This window comes from Hippichthys cyanospilos, chromosome 7, assembly GCF_059441005.1.
Source record: "Hippichthys cyanospilos isolate Australia breed blue-spotted pipefish chromosome 7, RoL_Hcya_1.0, whole genome shotgun sequence".
Taxonomy (NCBI): domain Eukaryota; kingdom Metazoa; phylum Chordata; class Actinopteri; order Syngnathiformes; family Syngnathidae; genus Hippichthys; species Hippichthys cyanospilos.
The window spans coordinates 2,005,683-2,028,845 of NC_142375.1; the positions used below are offsets into that span (position 1 = coordinate 2,005,683).

The 23,163-nt window shown below is 41.0% G+C and overlaps 2 protein-coding genes across 4 annotated transcripts in view; one reads left to right on the forward strand and one right to left on the reverse strand.

The window, feature by feature from the left end:
- Positions 1–779: 779 nt before the first annotated feature.
- Positions 780–23,163, reverse strand: part of LOC148420617 (protein ELFN1-like) — a 104,036-nt gene continuing 81,652 nt past the window's right edge. For 2 of the 3 annotated variants that reach the window (XM_088419251.1, XM_088419252.1), the window contains 4 exons: positions 10,179–10,622; positions 9,948–10,101; positions 8,595–8,761; positions 780–8,446 (listed from right to left, as the gene is read on the reverse strand). In XM_088419251.1, the coding sequence (XP_088275377.1) occupies positions 6,418–8,446; positions 8,595–8,761; positions 9,948–10,101; positions 10,179–10,411 (2,583 nt within the window). In that variant the 5' untranslated portion in view covers positions 10,412–10,622 and the 3' untranslated portion in view covers positions 780–6,417. Of the gene's footprint in view, positions 8,447–8,594; positions 8,762–9,947; positions 10,102–10,178; positions 15,015–23,163 lie in introns of those variants that run through there. The other variant, XM_088419253.1, reaches the window with a different exon arrangement.
- LOC148420618 (syncytin-1-like) lies at positions 17,715–20,122 on the forward strand. Its single transcript, XM_088419258.1, has one exon. It carries the CDS (start codon positions 18,685–18,687, stop codon positions 20,008–20,010), a length of 1,326 nt encoding a protein of 441 aa, XP_088275384.1. The 5' UTR covers positions 17,715–18,684; the 3' UTR covers positions 20,011–20,122.

Sequence of the window (23,163 nt, forward strand, 5' to 3'; positions counted from 1 at the left end):
TGCTTGTGTGTTCAACTAATAGCTGACCAAACATGATTAAAAGGCAAAGTTTACACTTCAAATTCCAATTTATTACAAAAGGTTAGAGGATCACAAAGCTTTCTTTCCTTCCTCGATGTCTCTCAGACGCTCAAAAAGAAGAAAAAAAAAAGTTGTACTGACTGGCGAGCAGTCATTAAGCTCAAGGGGCACTCCTTTGCGGCAATCGACCAATGAGGACAGGAGTTGTAACTCACTCCCCTCAGTTAAAAATATAATTAAAAGCCTTACTATAAGTGATCTTTTTTTTTTAATAATAGCCTGACTATACATGGTTGTTTTTATACAGTAAAACGCCTTATTAACATTATAAGCAAAAAAAAAAAAAAAGCCTAACACTGTCATTTGTCACAATAAAGAAGCCTTAAGAAACATGGTCATCTTATTGCAAAAAAAAAAAAGCCTTAATATATATTGTATTCCAGTGATATATATTGTAAGACAGTGACGCTATAACACAGGGGTCCACAGTGTGTGTGTGTGTGTGTGTGTGTGTGTGTGCGTGTGTATGTGTATGCGTGTGCACGTGTGTGTGAGAAAAAAAACAACAACCATGTAGAGTCATGCTTTTTGGGGGAAAAAATCAACAACAACAAAAAAACTTTTTTTTCCCATGTATTTTTAAGGCTTTTTTTTTTTTTTTTTAAATAAATAACCACACATAAAAGCTGAAACCACTAGTACCCTTACAAAAGCAATCATTCCTATGGCTGGGCAGAGAGAAATAATTGCAAAGCAAATGAAAGAACTAGATTTTTATTGTGCTCTTTTTATTTGCTTGACAAGAAAAAAGACAGAAATAAAGAAGAAAAGCATCTGACAGATTTCCGTCTCTTCGCCGAGAAATTTCTGGCGTTGGTTCGGTGTCCAAACAGGACATGCTGCAACCTGTTTTTCCAGGCGTCCGATTTTCAAAAGTCCTGTCGATGATGACCTCGGTGAAAATAAAAACGAGTCCAACAAAGAGCATAGCGGTGCTAATACCTACCATGACAACATGGTGTGTCCGCTTGGAAAACAATAAACAAGATGAGCAAAGCAAATTCAGTTTGGAAAACAAACAATGACAAGTAAAACAAGGAGATTTTTTTTAAAGGCTGCTTTTTTTAAGTGCCTTCCAATGCACTTTGTGATGCAAAAAAAAAAAAAAAAAGAACATCTGCGTGTTCTCACGAGAATTTTGTCTTAAATTGTACAAAAAGGAAAGCCTGACAGAAAACAATGCCTCATGATCTAGACCAGTGGTGTCAAACAAATTTTTATTTTGGGACGCATTTTAGTGATAGTTTCTATCAGAGGGCCCGAATGACTGTGAATTCAAATACATTTTAAGTGTGTTGATCACACATTTACCAAGAATTGATACCAGAAGCCGGCAAAAACTGTTCAAAAGAGATTTGGAGAATAAGAAAATGTTTGTTTTTTCTTCCCCCGAATTTTTAAAAGTTAAAGACAACTTGCAATTTTGGTATTTTAGTCAGAAACCTGAAGTCAAATCAGCATTTCAAGGGCCACAAAAAGTGAAGTGGCGGGCCGGATGTGGCCCCCAGGCCTTGACTTTGACACCAGTGATCTAGATGTTGCTTTTAGTGTCTGAAAATAAGGCCAGAATTTTCATTTCACAGTGTTTGAATCTTGACTTTCTCGTCTTTAATTTCGGAATCCTGGCTAATGCCAGAGTTCTAAATTCAGAGATCTTATTTGTCTTTAGTCTCAGAATTCTCATTTCAAAGTCTCATTTTAGCATGAACTTTATTTTAAAGAGTATTTAACATTGTTATTCTCAAAATCTTGACTTAAATCAAAGTGAGAATTTTAACTTTAAATTCTAAATTTGAAGACAGAAGACAAGTCTTAATTCTCAGAATCTTGACTAAAATCAAAGCCAGAATTCTAAATTTGAATTCAGAAATGTTAGTCTTTTCTCTCAGAATTCTCATTTTAAAGTCAGAGTCTTGATTTTAAAGTGAAAAGTTTAAAATCAAAAGTCTGATCGATCTGAGAATTCTGACTTTATTCCCACAATTCTCATTGTAGACGGAATGTTTATTTTGAAGAGACTTTGAAGTCTTTCTTCTCTGAATCTTGGCTAAAATTGAAGAATTTCAAGTTTGAAGTCGGAGATTGTATTTCAAAGTTTCTACTCTCAGATTTTTCATTTCAAAATCTGGATTTTGACTATAAATTGACTTTCTAAGACTTTATTCTCGAAATCCTCACTAAAGTCAAAAGTCGGATTTGAAGTTACTTTAGTCTTTAGTCTCAGAATTCACATTTTCAACTTTGGATTTTGACCTTAGTCAAGATTCAGAGAATAAAATCTTCAAGTCTTCTAAAGTCAAAAGTCAAAACTCTGGGTTTGCTGTCAGAAATTTCATTTCAAAGTATTGTCAGAATTCTCATTTTAAAGTGAGAATTTTGACAGAACTTTAAAGTAAAAATTCTGACATCTTAGAATTCTGACTTTATTGTCAGTAGTCTGTATTCTCAGAAATTTTATTTGAGTCTCTATTTGCTGAATTCTTAAATCTGAAATTTTATAGTCTTTGTCCTCAGAATTTTGACTATTCAGAAGTGAGAAATGTGATTTTAGTCTTTATTTTTACAATTCTCATTTTGAGTGAAAGCTTTAAAGTCAAAAGTCTGTCTCGTCCGAGAATTGTGACTTCATCCTCAGAATTCACATTTTAGTCTGAATTTTTAAAGATACTTTATCTCAGAATCTTGACTAAAATTGAAGGCAGAATTCCAAGTTCATTATTGTCTGAATTCAGACTTAAAAGTGAAAACTTTGAAGATCTGGGTTAGGGTTAGAAGTTCACAGAATTCTCGTTTCAAAAATAGAATTTTTTCTCAGAATTTTGACTTCGGAAATTTGATCTTAGTCTTTATTCTCACAATTATCATGTTTAGGTCAGAAGCTTCACTTTGAAGTCAGAATTCTGAAAAAGTGAGTCAAAATTCTGACTTTGAGAATCCTGACTTTATTCTCATAATTCTCAGGTCCAGTTCTAATTATCTAAGTAGAATCCAAGGTTCAAAATGACAAGTGGAGATTTTCACCTTTCAACTTGCTTTTTCTTAATATATGAGAAAAAAAAAAACATGATTAATTTTAAAAATGGGATTGTCACAAGAACACCTTGGCAACAGGTCTAGGGACACTGTTCCAAAACAAAAGAGAAAAAAATTACATTTTCTTGACAATGTTAAAGGCGATGACCAGAAATGCTCCATAGCGTTGAGAGTACCAGTTGGGCCCTTTTCCTATTGAAAATTTTCAATTAACGCGTCGGAAAGAATACATTCAACCTGTGTTTTGTAAAGTGTGTGTGTGTGTGTGTGTGTGTGTGTGTGTGTGGGCCTGCAAGGGTTTGTCAATTCCTTTTAGCACAGTACTTTGGTCTTAAGGAGGATTGGCTCAATGAAAAAAGGTGACACCTTCTTGTGCAAATTTCTCATTTGGCAAATGTGGGCAATGTTTAGAGAGAGCAAGACCACTTGCCGTTTGGAAAATTTGGCACCGTGGGAGGAACCTACCAAAGATTAGGGCCAGTGGAGAAAAAAAAATCGATTTTTATCTTGGAACTCTGACTTTGTTCTCAGACTTTTGACATTATTTTCAGAATTTTCAGAAATTCTTTTTGAGAGACATTTAAAACGTACATTTTCACAAGGTCAGAAATCAGACTTGAAAATGACAGTTGTCAGACATCTCATTTTCAAGACAATGTTAACTGTAAAGGGAGATATTCTCACTAGAAAGTCAAAATTTTGACTTTTTTCAAATTTCTCCCTTCAAGTCAGAATTTGGACTTATAAATTCTTTTTGAAATACATTTTAACTTTAATTTTCACGTGAAGGTCAGTATTCTGATTTTATTCTCAGAATTCTGTTTCCTTGCCAGCGACAAGAATTCTCATCATGTAAAATACTGTTTGCCATTGACTACGTTTTCCTTTTTTTTAATGGAAAATGAGCACTGTAGTAATGAAGTATCGCTCTCGATAGCTACGAAAGATGGGAGCAGGTGGTTGCCTTTTTCCAATAACATTTGGTACGAAAAGAGTTTATTTTGAGAATAAAGTCAGACTAGATCAAGATCCAAATCCTGCCAACTTTTTCTTCTGCATCTTCACTGGGCCTAATTATCTTGTGTAGGAAACAGAAAAAATAAATAAATAAAATAAAACAACACAGTCCGCCATGGTTGTGTTCTGTCTCGTTTGGTCGCTGACCCAGGGGTCGGACCGACGTCGGGTCAGGTGTCTTCTAGTAAGACCATCACAAAAACACAACACAAACCATGTTGGTTGCTGCATTTTTTCGTTTTTCAAATCAGCGATTCACACAAAACAAAAGTACAAAAAAAACACAAAAAACAAAATGAACAACAAGAGTTACAAACGTTGTCGCGATGACACACAGTGAAGCTACGGCATTATTTTTTACAGAAGATTTCTTTTTTTCCCCAAAAAATGTTTCAACAGTGCAGTTTTTCCCACTTTTTTCGTAGGAATTACAGACATTCACTTTAAGTTTTTTTTTTTTTTTTTAAGTCAAAAAACCTGCACTAACTAACTCCAGGTGGGGAGAAAAGTCTGAAAGGTTTCCAAAACATCTGTTGCAAATATATAGAAAGTTCTAGAAGCATTTTGAACAGGGGCACTGTTGTAGTCTGTCCTCCAGGTAGAAAGAGGGCGCCCTTGTGTCCCATGCTATCAAGTCCCGTGCCACATTCAAATACATGAGAAAGGATCATAGGAACAGTAAGATGATAGGGACAAAAATTCATATTGTTAATAATAATAATATTAATAATAATAATAATAATAAGATATTGTCATTTTCTTAATTCTTCTGGATATGAAAGTGTTTGGCAAGGAGAATTCAGGAGTATCTGGCACATTATATGGCACTCGCCAAATTTGAGGTGGTTGCGTTTCCACTGCAAACAGTATTCAGCATCCATTTCAAGGTCACCATGAGAAAAAATAACAAACATGGGCGATTTTCTCGAAGCGGAACGTGAGGGTCTGGAGGGGTTTAAAATAGGCACCGCTAATGTTAGCATTTGTTTGACGTGCTTACTTTTTCGCTGCAAAAGGTTCTGAATTACTTATCCAAGAAGTACTTATCCAAGGGGAGACAAAGGGCCACTGCAGCATGACCGACAGCTTGGAGTTTCATACAGTCATCATTATTGTTAGCATATGTTGAAGATGCATGCTTTTTCAATGAAAATAATTCTGTTGTACTTGGGTAGGATTTATCCAAGAGGAGACTGAGGGCCACTGCAGCAACTTTTTTCCATGAGGAGGTGAAGGAGAGCAGCAACAAATTGGAAAATGTGGAGTTGACGACTGCAAAGATGACAACATGCACCGTTATGTCTGAGGTGCTTGCTTTTTCACTGCAAATAATTCTGTAGGTCTTAGGTAGGATTTATGCAAGAGACTGAGGACTGCTGCAGCAAGTGTGGAGCTTCATAGTGCTAGCACGGTGTTTGTCATTTTTAGAGAGAATAGATCAGCCAGATGGAGGAGCCACCCACAGTTATTATTATTATTATTATTATTATTATTTATTTTATTTTTTTTTACGAAATGAATTCAAATTTTATCCATGAGGAGACCAAGGGGAGCAGGAGCAAACCGTAAAGGGTGGAGCCGAATGCTGCAAGCACATGGCAACAGGCTACGCAAATGCTAACATAACAGTTATGTAGAGAACGTGGTGATGACGGATGAGCTCCAATAACGAGCAACCAGCTCAGTTTATAAACACAAATCAGAGTACTCTTGATATTCTGAGAGGAGAAAGGCTCACTGCAGAGAACTGGATATTTTTCTTCACAATACTCTACACTGAAAGATAATGAATCCGCTTGAGCGAAGACATAGCAGTGATAATCAACGATAAGTACTCAGGTACTCAAAATAGTCCCTGATTTTTTTTCAAGTGGAAACGCATCAGTATAAAATTTCGAGTGGCTTGCAGGGGAAAGGGAGCACAAATGTTGCCTGGCGACTTGTTCTGGAAGAAAATCACAACAATGTCCAATCCCTTATAACGTCTCTCAAAAAGTTAGCCCGTTTCCTTGTCTCTTGATGACTTCCGAAATAAGAAGAACGGCAATCTATCCCAAAATTTGAGGATGGTTTGCCAGGTGACTTAATGTCCTCTCTCTGTGAAAACATACAAACAGCTACATAAGTTGGACCTATTAGTATCGTTAGACTAGGAATAAAAATATCTAAATTGTGATTCTTTTCCACTTTCCTGTTTTTGATTTTTCACTTCCTGGGTTTTGTGTTTGTTTTGTTTTATTTTGTTTTTTATGTACAGGTTGTCCACAGTGTTGTTTTCACTTGTCCTCAGGCCTTCTGCTGGGCCGAGACCCCCTTCCAGTAGTCTAAAATGTCGTGTAGATCCTCGTCCTTGGCGAACTGGACTTTGCGACGCAGCGCGTGCCCGGCTGCCACATAGCCTTCGTCCTCCATGGCCGTCTGCCGGTGCCGCTTCCGGTGCAGTTTGAAGCGTTCCCACAGGCCCAGAGTCGGGGTGCAAAGGAGTCCTTCCTCTTCTTCCTCCTCCTCATCATCCTCTTCTGGGCTGGAGCAGTAGCTGAGGTTGTGGTACTGGGGGGACAAGGAGTAGTGGGGGGCCAGCTGGGAATACACCAGCTCCCTCTGCTTGGCCTGCCGGCTGAGTGTGAGCGGGTCCAGGGCAGAAAGCTTGCGTCCCTCGAGGTGGTAGTTGACCTCCTGCATGATCTGCGGGTGGTGCTGCATTTCCTGGGAGCCCGGGTATGAGTGGCGGTGCTCGCGGTACTGCCGAATTCTCTGGGCCTCAGCTCGCAGAATGGCCGCCGCTGGGTTTACCGCGTGGGCCGGTTCCTCGCCATTCCGGTCGCCGGGTGAGCTCCTCTCGGTGTAGCGAGTCTCTGAGCTCCGGTAGGCCCCCTCCGAGTGGAATGAAGGAGGACTCCGGGCCGAGCCAGGGGACGAAGAGGTGCTGGGTCTCTTGGAAGTCACAGGGGCTTCCATGCTGTGGTGCCTCTGCAAGGAATGGTGGTAGCCCCGTCCCCCTCGTCCCCCCTTGTAGACTGGGGAGAGAAACTCGTCCCCTCTGTCCCCTGCCTGCTCAGAGAGGAGCACTAGCTGTGGCTCGACAGTGGATACAGCCCCCCCACCCGCCGAGGTAGAAGACCTGATGCCCTGCTGGAAAGAAGTGGACTCAGACTTGAGGGCATCAATGCAGTTGTTGATGATCTGGTTGACCTTGTCCACTTCCTTGGCAATAGTGGAGATCTCGGCCACGGAACTCTGGGGGTTGGCCTGAGGTGACATCTCCCGCTCCATGCCGGACCCACGCACCTCCAAGTAGTTCAGCTTGGCAGGCTTGTGCACAGGTGTCTCCGTCTCTTCCTGCAACTGATAGGGCTCTATCTCGGTGCCTTGAGGCAAGTATGGCATCCTGGGCAGACTGTCCCCGCCAGGGGTTAGCTTTTGAGAAACAGGAACTCCACCACCTTCAATATCCTCTTCCTCACCATACTTGAGCTCTATCAGGGTTCTCTGGATCCGGCTCACCTTGTGCTCTTTCTCCTCCGCGATTCTCTTCCGTCTTAGGCAGTGGACTACCAGACCTAGAAAAAGAAGCATTCCGAACAGGCAGCCCAGGATGGTCATGATGTAGTGGGTGGCCGATGACTGATTGGCAATCCTTTCCGGTCTGGACCCGCGACCTGTGGAGACTGTCAGACAGGTATGGTTAAAACGCAGGGAGTTGCGTATGGAGGCCACGCAATACGTATAGTCCGTGTTTGCTTTCAGGTTGGTCAGTTCAATGTCCTGCCTCTGGTACTTCAGGTTCTGAATGTCGGTGAAGAAGCTGTTGTTGTATAACATCAGGATGTACATCTTCCGGTATGGATGCGGGATCTCCACCGTAATCACGGCGCTGGAGTGGAGCACCTGCTTCAGCGTCATGACGGGATTGATCTCGGTGAAGATTGTGTGGTAGATGACTTCATCAGGTGGCGTTCCCGATGCACAGTCGTCCAATCCGCACGGGGAGAAGTCTGGTGATGACGTGGTGGCATCCAGCAGGCCACCGATGTAGAAGGTGGTGGAGTTGCTGCCATCCTCAGTGCATACTAGACTCAGCACGTGGAGCGCATTGCGCTGAGTGGGCGCGCGAGGGTTGGGGCTCAGCAGGTTGTAGCCAGAAAAGCCGTGAGGGGAGTCGCAGACCATGCGCTCGCTGGTTCGGTTGGGGAAGGCGGCGAGCCAGCGCAGGAATGGCAGAAACTCACAGGAACAGTTGAAAGGGTTGGTGTACAACTCACAGGTGGTCAGCTTCGACAGTCCTGAGAACAGACTACCATCCAGTGCCTGGATCCTAAGGAAGACAAGAATATATTTGAAACAATTTGCCCAGTCCTGGCCTAATGTTGTTCAGAGTTACAGGTAAGAACCAGAATGAGATCGGAATCATGGTGGCCGGAACTGACCAGTCACTGGGCTACAACCTCTTGGTTAAAAGGTACCTGTTCATGGAGAGGTCAATGTTCTCAATGTTGGGACACTCCCAGAAGGTGTTGGGTGTGACAGTTTCGATTAGGTTGGCCTGCAGGTAAAGGTACTGCAGCTTTCCCAGGCCTCGCAGCATTCCCTCCGTCAGGTTCCTCAGTTTGTTGAAACCCATCTGGAGAACCTTGGGGGAGGTCATGAGGATGGTGAGTGGGGAAGCAAAAACGAGTGGGATTACTACTGGTAATCTCCAGTGAGCTACTGTGAGAGAGATGCCAGTTCAACACACCCTTGATGCTGAATGCTGATCAAAGCATCAAAGTTTTTGTAACATCTCTGGGCAAAGTGACAGGAAGACACGGGAATACTCTGAATTGATTAGTTTGGTCTGGAGGGACACTTTCCTTGTGGATGTTCAGATGACAGCTACCTTGATGCCAGAAAAATGACTTTTACGGATACGTCGGTGGTAAGGTCATGCCACATTTAATTTTGATCAGTGACATTGACGCAAGGTAAAACATGGTTAAGGAGGAAAACAAGTATAGGCATTGATGTGGTTTAAGTGTTAATCTAGTAAATTGTCAATGATGCCACTTAGAGCATGTGTCAAATCAGGTCAATATGTAATAATATGTCATCACTTATTTATTGTTACTTTTACCATGTGTCAAAGCCTTTGTGTAACTTGTCACGCAATGGGTCTCAGACACTTCAACCATTTGTCAATGCTATCACATAACGTTCCATATGAACCATATCTCAATGGAATGCCTGTTGTCAACTTTACTACAATAGAACTCTACAACAAAAAATCATATTTGCTCCCAGAAAATTTTCAGAACAGGGGACTTTTCACAACAGCAAATATTTGTCTTGGATATAAACGTATAAAACATGTTTTGCAATCTACAATCTGAAAAACAAAATCATACAACATTTAAAAGAAAAAGGAAAGAAAGAAATTGCAAATTTAATATATATTGTTTTTCACTTTGCTTCATCCATCTTTATTACTTTTATCCTGTCTTCAAGTGTCAAGCTTGGTTTAAGCATAACACGTCCGCAAATTCCATTCCGCGCGTCAAATGACATTTATTTCGGCAACCACGCCTCTCAGAAACAGATTTTCAAAAACGTGTGTCTTTCGAAATTTCTTTTTCGAGTGGACAACATGGCGGCTGAACTATTACTTATGGAAGATTGCTGGTAAAAACACCTTTAAGATTAGTCTGAAAAGGAATGCCGTAATCTAATTCGTGTGAACAACTCCTTGTCAGTGCTGTCATCTTAACGGCTTGACAACTTGTCACTTTAACCATGTGTCAATGCCATCATTCAACCTATCACTTTTACCCTGTCTGATTTACCTGCAGGTTGAACTGCGCCGAAAAGGCGCCATCCTCCACGTAACTGATGTCATTCTTGGTGAGGTTCAGGTAGGTGAGGTTGCCAAAGCGACTGAGCGAAGAGTAGTGCACCGAGCGGATCTTGTTCTCATTCAGCCTTAGATCCACAATAGTGCTGTGTTCGGCACATAAAGGCAGATGGAAATTCTCAGTTTGGCCCGTAGATGAAACTGGACCTGGAATGGGCAATACCTGTTGATGTGGGCCGGAATGGACTCATAGGGCGGCTGGTTCATGCTGCAGATGGCCAACCACACAAAGCCTTTCTCACCCTCGATGAGCCAGCAGTCGGCTGTCGCCGCCGGCAACCGCAAGACGGCCAGCAGGACGAGCCAGCCCAGGAACGAGCCTAGGGTGGGCCAGAAACCTCCGTTGGCATTATCTCTTGGCCGCTGGGCCCGATGAGAAGTCATTGCAGTATCCATTGGAGAAAGCCGCACGAGAATATGTTGCAGAATCAAGTGAACAGGAAGCAACAAGAACGAAGGCTTCAACTATTTTCAGGTCATTCATCGGTGGTGTGAAACGGCCCCAATTTTTTGGTCCTCGTCCTTTGCGGCCATCTAGCTCCCTGGTTGGACGAGTACTTCTTCTGGCACTCGATCATCCTCAAAATTCTGGTGCTGAATGGACCCCCTGGAGAAGATGAGAACACAGGTAACAGCTTCCTCCTCCTTTACACACAGTTAACACCGGAGCCCGGTAAAACAAGTTTATGACAACAATGACAATGGACACTGAGGTACAGTGGATCCCCGGGATACGTTTTTTTCAGTTTACGACGTGATCTGCGACATTTTATTGTCCTCTCTTAACGGTATTTTTCCTGCTTTATGACAAAAACAACTGTCATCACCCTAGGGGTTGGCTGTATTTGTGTTGTTTTGTCTCTGTGGTCAGGCCTTTTTAGGTAATTTCTCTTATTTTCTGGTCCCGTCAAACTGCCTGCGCTACAATGCGTCACTCAGAGGCTGGTCTGCTATTGGTCTGCGTCACGACTCCCTAAGATACTGGTCTGCTATTGGTTGGTGCCATTGTCAAGATGGCGGGATGCTACGGACTAAATCACGTCTGAGTGCTTAAAATAACTATTTATTGTGAGTTTGACTGTTTATTTCAAACTTTAATGGGTGAGCCATGGGTCCCAAGATCACCAGTGATGTTAAAGAGAAAAGTAAGAAGATGATTTATATGGAAATGAAGTTGGAGATAATCGAAAAATACGAAGGCTAAGGTAGGGTAGGCTACCCTCTCTAGGGAATATGGCTATAACAAACTCATCACATAAAGGTAAACAAATCCTGTCTATATTTTTTTATTTATGATGTTTTTTCAATTGTGTACATGTATATTTTATATATGAAGCACTTACTATACTATTTTGATACAATTTTTCTAATATGTATATACAATTTTGATGTTTTTACCTGGGGTTTCACAACATTAACGAATTAACATTTGGATTGGTTTGGATTGCCTGCCATACGGCGAATTTGTGTTCCGATCCCAACCGCGGAACGGATTAATCTCGTAAACTGGGGGTCCACTGTAATTAGAGATGACATAGAGAACAAAACTTGGGGCCCTATTTATTTATTTAATTATTTTATTTAGAATCTGTCTCCCTGTGCCTCAATTGAATTCACCAAAATTGCAAAATATCACTTCTGCCACAACATCTAGTCTATTCTGCGTCAAAATTGTCAGGAGCCACGCAAGTGAAAATGCCGTTGGGCCACTGGATCGCCCAGCAGGGGGCTGCGCAGCCTGCCAAATTCCCAAAGAAGTTAAACTAGTTGCATGTTGGCCACGATCATTTGAACAAAGATCACAACTGTCAAGTTTTTCTCACAGTTTTGATGGGCGCTCCCCCAACATCCGCGGCTGGAAAAACACGACAGGATACAGGATGTATTTATCTGCTATTTTGCTACGCTGTGTTGACGGCACATAAATGAGAATAAGGGCAATCACATTCATAACAATGAGCAATTAACTAATGCAAATAATTAATTAATTAATGCAATAGCATTAGAGCGCACACAAGTATCTACGAATGATTGCGAGCATCTCCTGTTTGTCTCTGGCAAATGTACAACGGAGAATGCACCACTTGGAATATGGATTCAAAATAATAGCAATTCAATCTACTTAAAATACATCTAATATGGAATATTAAATCATTCAATTCCAAAAACATATTTTTACATTTCTTTTAAATCCAGACATCCAATCCAATCCAAGAAACTTTTTATTTTTTTTTAAGTGTTTGGAAGGTCTAAAAATGCTAAACAAATTAAGCACTAATAAACAAGTAATCAATTCATTCAGTAACATACTTTAGGGAATTGAGTATCAAAGTAACCAATTATCTCACGCGAACAAGTACTGAAAACATACTTTTTTAGTAAAAATACATTTCTGATTTATTCTAATAAAGTAAAATTAAAGGAAATTAAAAATAGAAATTTATAAAATTGAAAATTAATTAAAAAATAAAGTAAAATTACTGCACTTAAGCAGTAAATTTAAAATTACTTTATTATCTCAAGTGATTACTTTTAAAACTTTAGAAGACAATATAATCCATTACTAACCCTAGAGCACAGATGTCAAACTCAAGGCCCGGGGGCCAGAAGCGGCCCGCCACATCATTTTATGTGGCCCGCCAAATGCTGATTTGATTTCAAGTTCCTAGCTAAACTTGCAGATTGTCTTCAAAAATAACCATTTTCTGTTCTATCTATCTTCTGAACAGTTTTTAATCGGCCTCTGTTTTCAAAACTAGGGAAAGATGTAAACCAGCAAAAACGGCGTTTATTAGACACGTTTTTCTATTTTTGAGTCCTAAATTTTCAGGATTTTAGAGAAATTAAAGGGGTACGTTAAAATTGTAGCTTTTTTTAGACTTTTTTTAGATTTATTCCGGCCCTCTAACAGACACTATAAGTACAATGTGGCCCACGATAAAAATCAGTTTGACACACTTGCCCTAGAGTAAGTGATTACTTCTAGTACTTTAGTACATAAAGTTAGTAATTACTTTTAGTATTTTAGAACCTAAAGTGATCAATTACCAACCCTCAAGTAATTAATTATTTGGGGACTTACAGTTCCTAAAGAAGTTGATTCAAAAATAGATCAATTAGAGTACTGGTAATCGATTTCTTTTAGAAATTATTAAATGAAGTGACCTATTGCTTAACAAATATTTCAAGCTATTTTTAAACTGACCTTTAGCCAAACACTTGAAAAAAAACTCTGAAAATTATTAATAAGTATCTGGGATCTGATAAAAAATAAAAACATCATAATATGTCTTTGTTTGAAGCTAAAATTATGAAAAAAAAAATAGTGAAAATGAAACATACATTTGAGCCCCACTGTAAAAATTACAACTGTAAAAATAAGAGACAAAAAAAGGTTAAGCCTCCCTTTATGTTTGATTGCAAAGAAGTCTCTGGGTCATTTTGACGAAACGTGGCAGAAATGTCTAAAATCCAAATTTGATACTTTGTTTTAATGAGTGTATTATGTGCTAGAATTAGCACAAATTTATTGAATTTAGGAACGTCAATAAAATTTATGGGTCAATAAGACCTGGAGGTGTGTTCAATTTTCCAAGTGACAGAAAAAAGTTTATTTGAGCTTCTAAACCTACTAAAACAAGCCAATTTTCCTTCCCATTTTCCTTCCTAAGCCCAATTTTTTTCCTCAGAAAACCGCACTAGTATTTGTGGGTCATTTTGACCCTAGTTGAGCTCAGCTAAAAAAACGACATTAATTTTAAAGTGCACCAACGAAAATGTCATTTTTAATCGGATATGTTGGCCATATATAATTAACAGAGGACTTGGTACCCCCCAAAAAAACTTTTACTGTAACATTTAACTCATTCACTACCAGAAACATTTTTTTTTTTTTTAATAGACTGGTAATGAATGTGTTATATGGGTTTGACCCATAACATAAATTTATGCTTTGGCTTCCCCATTGAGTGATTAAGATATTCACTATTTCCAGCTTTTAGGACAAATTCACAGTCAAGCGTGCAAAAAAACGGAAGCTTAGGTAAGGCGCTTTAGTATTCCGAGGAGAAAGGGAACAAAGGAGTGATGGAGTGACAGATGCAAGGTTGAAGCGCGCCAGGAATGTGATTGGGATTTTCCACCCCCACCAAACACGTTGACATTGACAGTCAAGATGGAGGCAAGAAGAAGAGCACTTCTTGCATCTAAGGCCTTGTCTACATGTAACCGGCTCATTTAAACCCACATAGCCGCCCCCTTGTTGTTGTTGTTTGTATATTTTAAGAAATCGTGTCTATATGAATCCAGCACAGTGCGATTCCTTTCACTTACAAGCATGCCAAGTCGCTCGGGGGCAGTAGTGTCGCCAAGTTCTTTCCAATAAGAAAGAACTTCCACCTCTGACACCACCAGTATCTGCGTCTTTAGCAACAAAAAGAGTAACGTGATGTCGCAAATCTACGGTTTAAGCAGGTTACACACAACCACGAAACTGGAGGCTTGGGCAAATCTGCACTTTAGCTGAAGGTTTTGAAACATTCGGTTTCAATGAAAAAAAAAAAAATCCCAGCCACGTATAGCAAATAGGGCAAAACAAAGACATGTAATGCCAGTTTGCAAGAACCCCGGCTACATGTAGACAAGGCCTGAGCCATTGCCTGTCAGTTCACGCCACTCACGACATTTACGCTCCGTGAACATCAAAGGCAATTCCGACAACCTCAACAGTACTTTCATCACATGTTATCACTTTTCTTTAATGGACTTAGCACATTACGTTATATGAAGATTTACAGATATATTTTTGTATATTTTCTAAAAAATATCAAGGACTAGTCTTCAAAGAATCTATTGTGTTTTTGTAAACCTCAGGCAATTCCGACAAATTTAACAGATGTTCTTTCGTCACATTTTCCTCACTCGTCTTTTATGGGCATAGCACATTACATTATATGATGATTGATAGATATATTTGTATATTTTCTTAAAACATATCAAAGACTAGTGTTCAATTAACCTATTGTATTTTCGTGAACTTAAGGAAATTTTGACAAACTTAACAGCTTTTCTTTCATCACGCTTCATCACTCGTCCTTAATGAACCTAGCACACTTTTATATGACAAATAGCACATTATTTTATATGACGATTTCGAGATATAAAAATTTATATTTTCTAAAAAAATATATGTCAAAGACCAGCCTTCAATGAACCTAACGTGTTTTGGTAGTTCGCAAAGGCAATTTTGTCATAAATTAGGTGAGCAACCACTTTTCGTAGATGTCAAATGCAATTTTGTTAACCTTGAAAGCAATTTAGTTGTAAATTAAGATAACAGCCCAGTTCTGGACTTCTGGTAAATATAAAAGAAAATGTAAAATTATCTTTCGATTAAAATGTATATGTTGAACTAAAAAACCTTATACTGTAGATGTATACAGTACTCTATAACATATTAGGAAAAATGTCGATTCACATAAAAGTTGCTGTGGTTCTGTAAATCTCAAAGGCAGTTTAGTCATATATTAGGCCAACAATGAGTTTTCGTAAAAATCAAAATTATAGTCAATTAAAGGGTGTTCAGACAAAAATTAAGTACTGTATTTTCCAGACTATAAGCTGCACCTGTATATAAGCCGCAGCAGCAAAAATTTACTAAAAAAACATCTTTTGCCACGGATAAGCCACACTGGAGTATAAGCCACAGGTCATATTAACAGGTATTTATGCAAAAAGATGGTATATGAAAGTTTACTTTTTTTTTGTATATATACAGTATATATTTTTTTTAACTCGTCTACCAACTACAACATCCTCTCTTTAACAGCATTCTGTCTCCCATTGTTTAATTGATAGATTTATTTAGTGAACAATGCACACACATAAATAATGTATACAATCATAATATAAATACAATCATATATGCTGTATACTGTATATCAAACACAAACTTTTATAGAAGCTCTTTATGCCGTCCTCACTCCAAAGCGTCGGGTTTTTCACCAGCTAGACAGCTGGATAACGATGTTTCAAACAACCAGACTGTCTTTCCTTTTAGTGTGCTTTATTTGAACAATGGCCATTGACCATTACCCTCTTTAGGTCGCCGTAAAACTAGAAAAATAAAACACGTAATCAGCTAATGATAGATAGCACCTCTCGAGCTAACAAACAAGTTGCACAACGAAAAAATACTCTTATTTGCAACCACGTTACTGCCACTTCCTGAGGATGGTGGTCAACATGATTGTCAGGAACTGGCAGAACAAACAACTAAATGTAGACCAGATTTAAAAGACAAACCTTTACAGAACGGAACCGTCCTTTTTGTTGACGGTTCATCTAAGAAAAATGAGTTTGGAAAAACACAATCAGAGTATCCTGTGGTTTCACTGGACACTGTGCTAAGATCAGAACCACTTCCTTCCCATTATTCAGCTCAGGCTGCTGAGCTTGTGGCTCTGACGGAGGCATGTAAGTTAATGATGGGAAGAGTTGTCACAATCTATACTGACGGTCAATAGGCTTTCTCTACATGTCATGTATTTGCGCAATATTGCGAAAAATAGAGGGATGATAACATCTGCTGGGAAACCAGTAACGCATGCTGAACTCCTATCAAGTTTGTAAAATGCTGTTCAGTTGCCGTTTCAAATCGCAATGTGCAAGTGTGCGGCGCACACTACTGGGACTGATGAGGTTACTTTGGGGAATGCGTTTGCAGATAGGACAGCAAAAGCAGCAGCTACAAAACCCTTTTTAGGGGTGGCTGATTGCACGCCACTAGATAATGTTCTATGGGATGATATTCTCATGGACATGCAACAACAAAGTCCTGTGCAAGAACAAAAACAATGGGTGACTAAAGGGGCAGTTCTTATTGATGGCATTTACGTCAGCACAGATAACAAGCCAATTCTTCCGAAAAATCTTTTCAGGTGGGCTGCTATATTGACACATGGGGTGACTCGTGTCAGCGGGGGTATGGTAGGACAAATACAACAAATATATACAACGTATGGTTTTAATACATTTTCAAAAAACTTTTGTAGGGCCTGTATGATCTGTGCTCGACATAATCCTCAGGGAAATGTCCGCCCAAAACGAGGACAGTTTTCCCAAGCAACATACCCTTTTCAACGAATCCATATGGATTTCATTGAATTAAGCAAAAGTGAAGGAAAACAATATTGCCTTGTCATCATAGATGCATATTGAAAATGGGTAGAAATCTTTCCAACAAACAAACCAGATGCATTAACAGTAGCGAAGGCATTATGTAAGGATATAATACCAAGATATGGCATACCGGAAACCATTTATAGCAATAATGGAACACATTTCGTGAACGAAATCATAGATAAAATAGACCAAATGTTTCACATAGCCTTAAAGCACCAATGTTCATATCACCCCCAGATTGCAGGATTAGTAGAGAGAATGAATGGAACAATAAAAAATAGACTGAAAAAATGCATGGAAGAAACTAAACGACCCTGGACTCAGTGTGTGGATCTTGTAAAATTATATATTAAAATCACAAGTGCCTCAGGTCTAACATCTTATGAGGTCTTTTTGGCAGACCATATAGACTGCCTGCCTTCTCCACCCACTGGGAAGTTGATAATGAAGCTAGCTTAGCTGATTACATTCGGAAAACATTAGAAAAAAGAGATGAACTGACATTACCAGAAGGCGATTGTGCTTCTTTTCAACAGGAAGAGCTGGTCGCTCCAGGGGACTGGGTTCTGATCCGGAGCCTCAAAAAGAAACATTGGAACTCTCCAAAGTGGGAAGGCCCTCACCAAGTACTGCTGACCACACCAACAGCCATAAAAACTGCAGCAAGAAACACTTGGATACACCTTACACATTGTAAAAAAGTCATCTCAACCGAGTTACCCAAAAAGAGGGAAAGGTGAGCAAAGTCTGGTGAGAAGGTGGGAGCAGATTTATAGTATCTGAAAACACTTGAGGCCAGTGAAGTTTCCAAGACACCCTACCTTATTAGGGGTTCTCGGTCGACACGACTATCATGTGGATAAGACTAGTGGGGTTATGTTGTATAGTTTCTGTTGCAGTGAAGGCTGTGCATACACCAGTAAGCCATGATAGAGGAGGGTCAACAAAGGATACAAGGTTACCTGATAATAAGAAATTCACCTTATGCACTAGGAGTGATAGTCTTGACAACTCAGCAGCAATGATTTGTTTGCCAGCTAACAATGTTACAACTGTCATTATACCATGGTCCCAAGTCAAGTTGAGTGAAGCGACTGTTTTTAAAGTGGGACGCCATGTGAACAGTGCGCAAAGTTATGGACCGCCGTACACATGGTATCTAACCGCAAGAACGAGGGCATGGGGAGGATTGGTAGCAGAAACAGGGGAGGACTGGTCTGATTGGACTACTGATAGATGTGCAAAAATCTTATGGCCAAAACTTACATTGACACATGTGAAAGTGGGACTACAGCTAACTGTTAACACCACAAATTGGGGATGTGACGACAATCCATGTGAGGAGTTGGATTTGAGCCCACATGCTCAGGGAGTAAATCCTTATCACACCATTGTTGTTTGCGTATCTTCTACTTTAAAAGATCCCGTGGAAGCTGTCGGTACACATAAATAAAAAAAATGAAATCTCAAAGACTAAGTCGTCCCAAATGGTGATAAAATTGAAAGGGAATCTTTCTGTTGATGATAAATATTTGGCTATCACAGGAGTCACCCAGCTAGGGAATAATTGGCTACTATTAACGGAAACAGCTGCCAAGGCAGCAAATTATTGTTGTGTTACATGTATGGGTCCAAGACCACTACTACGGGTAATTCCAGCAAATATCCCATCAATGTGTTTTCTAGAAGTAATGACAAAATGGACACCAAACGCGACTTGCATTGAATGGAATAATGTGTATCCTGTAACCAAAGCGACAACAGACAAGCCGATTTTCTCCATTGACGTTGCAAAGGCTGACTTTTCTTGCATAAACCTTACAGGAACACAAAATAACGTGGGGAGCCTTCCTTCAACATGGTGTAAGAGAACTGTGTTCCAAGCAGGTCCACTACTGCCACGCAGCGATGTGTGGTGGTGGTGCGGGGGCACCAAGTTGTTCGATTCCTTGAAGGACGCGTCTGGTGTTTGTGCATTGATGTCACTACTCTTACCGGTGTCTATTTTCCCATCCACAGCAGAGGATATTCAGAGAGCAGTTGCAACCCATGATCCCTTTTATCATCTGTTCAGAAGGCGTCGCGCTTCCTGGTGGGATGGTGGGCCAACCTATTTGGACGCAATTGGGGTTCCCCGCAGCATGCCAGATGTATATAAGTTGGCTGATCAAATTGCAGCGGGGTGGGAATCTATTTTTATTTGGATTACACCCAATAAAAATGTAGACCGAATCAACTACACCCATTACAATGTACATAAATTGGGGAACTATACTGAAGAAGGATTTATAGCTATTAAAGAACAATTGGCTGCTACATCACTCATGGCATTTCAGAACCGCATTGCAGTTGACATGATACTTGCAGAGAGGGGTGGCGTTTGCGCTATGTTTGGGGACCAGTGCTGTACTTTAATTCCCAATAATACATCTCCAGAGGGGTCCCTCACAAGAGCCATTGAAGGCTTGCGCATCCTGAATCATAAGATGAAAGAACATTCAGGAGTGTCCACCTCTGCATGGGATGAGTGGTGGGAGAAAACATCAGGTAAATATAGGAATTTTGTGTTTTCTGTCATGGTTTCTATAACTATGTTCACCTCAATTATTGTGCTGTGTGGATGTTGTTGTATTCCCTGCATTCGCGCATTACTTGTCCGACTTATCTCATCTGCAGTCGCTCCCACAAATTCTAGACTACAAGAGATGTATCTTTTGCACACGTACAGACATGGTGGTGTGGGGGGTGACACCGATGACCAAACTGATGATGATGAAGTGATTTCTCCTGTAACCTTATTCGACGCTTCATAAGTCTAATGACAACGACTAAACAGAAGGGAGTTTCAAGTTTGCTATCCAGTACATGATTCAATTGAATAAAGCCTATGGGAAGTTCTTTTGATGAGGGTTTTTGGGGCAAATGTAGAATAAACAGGAGGGAAATGTAGGAATCATTTTTTAGTAGGTATTATACATTTGCCATGATAGTACATATTTGTAGCGTAAGAGAGTGTTTTCAGCTTGGCTGTGGCTACAAGACGAGGACGATTCGACTGCGGAGTGCGAACAGCTGATAAGGAGACATCAACGGCAGAGCCCCTGGGAGGTGACGTCAGGACCTCTGGGCTCACACGCACTACCAGAGAATGTGAAGATTGATAAAGGATTCTTGCTAAATAGTACCATATAAACAAGTATGCTGTGTGCCAATTTTACATGTAATCAGATGCCTCTGTATCATATAAAATGGGGGGTGTTAGAAGTATCGTTAGAGAACGAATGTGCAGTGACCAAATAAACGCTACACTCCTTCTCTCTCTCTCGAGAAAAATATATACTGAGTGCCTTTTCTCTCTTTATTGGCTAATTATTATAAATGTCTATTTGGTGAACCTGACACCAACGTTTCTAACGATAAACAAAACAGATGAACTGTCTCATAATTTTGACAACTTGTGTACTTACGGACAATTTTCTTCCAAGGCAAAACAAAATAAGATCAGCAATCCTCTTACATTAACCTGTCATTTTTGCGTGATGCCACATTGGATAACTCACGTCTACTGAGAATAACAATATTCTAAGTAACCAGAAGAGGGTGCTCTAAGTGTATGTACAAATCTAAAACAACAAAGGTGGTGCAGTGATCCCTCCTACTTCGCGGTCTCAGATATCGGCAGAATATCTTCCACGTCACTGTTGGGGCGGGGGACATTAAGACTCATGTTCCGCACCCCCATTGTCGAGGCCGCTGACAGGTACCGGCTGGCTGCGCGGAATGCGGCTTCGGCAATCACCGAGGAAGAAAGGTGTGGGATGAGTTCGGTGAGGCCATGAAAAGTGACTTCCAAGGCAGCTTTGTCGAAATTCTGGTTCACAATCTGGCGTCTCAGGAGGAGAAGCAGTGCACCATTAACACTGTGGACAGTGGAGATGAGGTGCTGCTAACCTCTACTGGTAATGTCGTGAGCTGGTGGGCAGAATAGTCTGACGACCTCCTCATTTCCACCAACACGTGTTCCACCTAGGAAGCGCTTTTCCATCTCTGGTCATCGAGTTGATCAAAAAACAATTTGGTGGAAAAGGCCCAGAGGGTGGATGAGATCCGCCAGGAGTTTCTAAAAGCTCTGGATGCTATAGTTCTGTCCTGGTTGACACACGTGTAGGAAGGTTTTTGGGACAGTGCCCCTGGATTGGCAGACTGGGGTGGTGGTCCCTCTTTTGAAGGGGGACCGGAAGGTGTGTTCCAGCTATAGAGGGATCACACTTCTCAGCCTCCCTGGTAAGGTCTATTTAGGAGTGCTGGAGAGGAAGGTCTGGCAGAAAGTTGAACCTCAGATTCAGGAGGAGCAGTGTGGTTTTCGTCCTGGCTGTGGAACAGCGGACCAGCTCTACACCCTCACCAAGGTCCTCGAGGGTGCATGGGAGTTCACCCAACCACAGTCTACATGTGCTTGGATCGAGTGAACTTGGAGAAGGCGTTCGGCCGTGTCCCTCAGACAGCTCTGTGGGGGGTACTGCGGTAGTATGGGTTTCCGGATGCCCTGATACGGGCTGTTTGTTCCCTGTATGGCTAATCTCAGAGTTTGGGCTGCGTATCGGTCAGTAAGTCGAATTCTTTCTGGTGAGGGTTGGACTCAGCCAAGGCTGCCCTTTGTCACCAATTCTGTTCATTTCTTTTATGGACAGAATTTCTAGGCGCAAACAAAGCATTGAGGGGGCCAGTTTGGGAGCTTCAGCATTGAATCTCTGTTTTTTGTGGATCATGTGGTGCTGTTGGCTTCTTCAGGCTGTGACCTGCAACTGTCACTGGAGCAGTTCGCAGCCGAGTGTGAAGCGGCTAGGATGACGATTAGCACCTCCAAATCTGAGACTCAGTCGGAAAAATGTGGAATGCGCTCTTTGGGTGGAGGATGAGGTCCTGACCCAAGTGGAGGAGTTCAACTACCTCTGGGTCTTGTTCACAAGTGAGGGTAGAATGGAACTGGAGATCGACAGGTGGATGCAGCATCTGATGTAATGTGGGTTCTGCACCGGTCTGTCGTGGTGAAGAAAGAGCTGAGCCGAAAGGTGAAGCTCTCTATTTATTGCAGCCAAGTGTGAAGCGGCTGGGATGAAGATCAGTACCTTCAAATCTGAGACCATGGTCCTCAGTCGGAAAAGGGTGACGTGCCCTCTCCGGGACGGGGAGGAGTTTAAGTATCTTGGGGTCTTGTACATGAGTGAGGGCAAATGGAACGGCAAATCAAGACCCGTACAGCATCCGCATCACAGCGTATGCTGGACCGGTCTGTCATGGTGAAAAGAGAAATGATCTGAAAGACTTTCTGTTTACCCATGACCCACAGCTTGTGACTGAAAGAACGAGATCCCGGATACAAGCAGCCGAAATGAGTTTCCTCTGCAGGGTTTCAGGGCTCTCCCTTAGAGAGAGTGTGAGAAACTCAGCATTCTGGGAGGGACTTGCTGCTAAGCAGCTGCTCCTCCGCATTGAGAGGAGCCAGTTGAGATGGCTCGGACGTCTAAGGATTTCTCCTGGACGCCTCTCTCAGGAGGTGTTCTGGGCATGTTCCACTGAAGGAGGCCCCAGGGCCGACCCAGGACATGCTGGAGTGACTATGTCTCTCGGCTTGCCTAGGAACGCCTGGGGATCCTCCCAGAGGAGCTGGATGAATTGGCTGGGGAAAGGGAAGTCTCGGCTTCCCTGCTCAAGCTGCTCCCCCCGCCACCTGAAGTGGTAGTTAATAGATGGATGGACAATGAAATCTTTCACGTTAACAAGCTAAACATATTTTATCGTGAACTGTCAGGTGTAACATGGAATTTAGCATGGTTTAAAAAAAACTGTATAGTAAAATGTAACATTTATCATTAGATGGGAAACTTATAATGTTAATATGAGAAACTACTAACATCAAATTTTAACATGAAAATTATTATATTAAAATGTGAAACTTATCATGT

Bases quoted from the DNA above. Each gene is read 5' to 3' on its own strand.
- LOC148420618 (XM_088419258.1), top strand. From the start codon at position 18,685: ATGGTGATAAAATTGAAAGGGAATCTTTCTGTTGATGATAAATATTTG.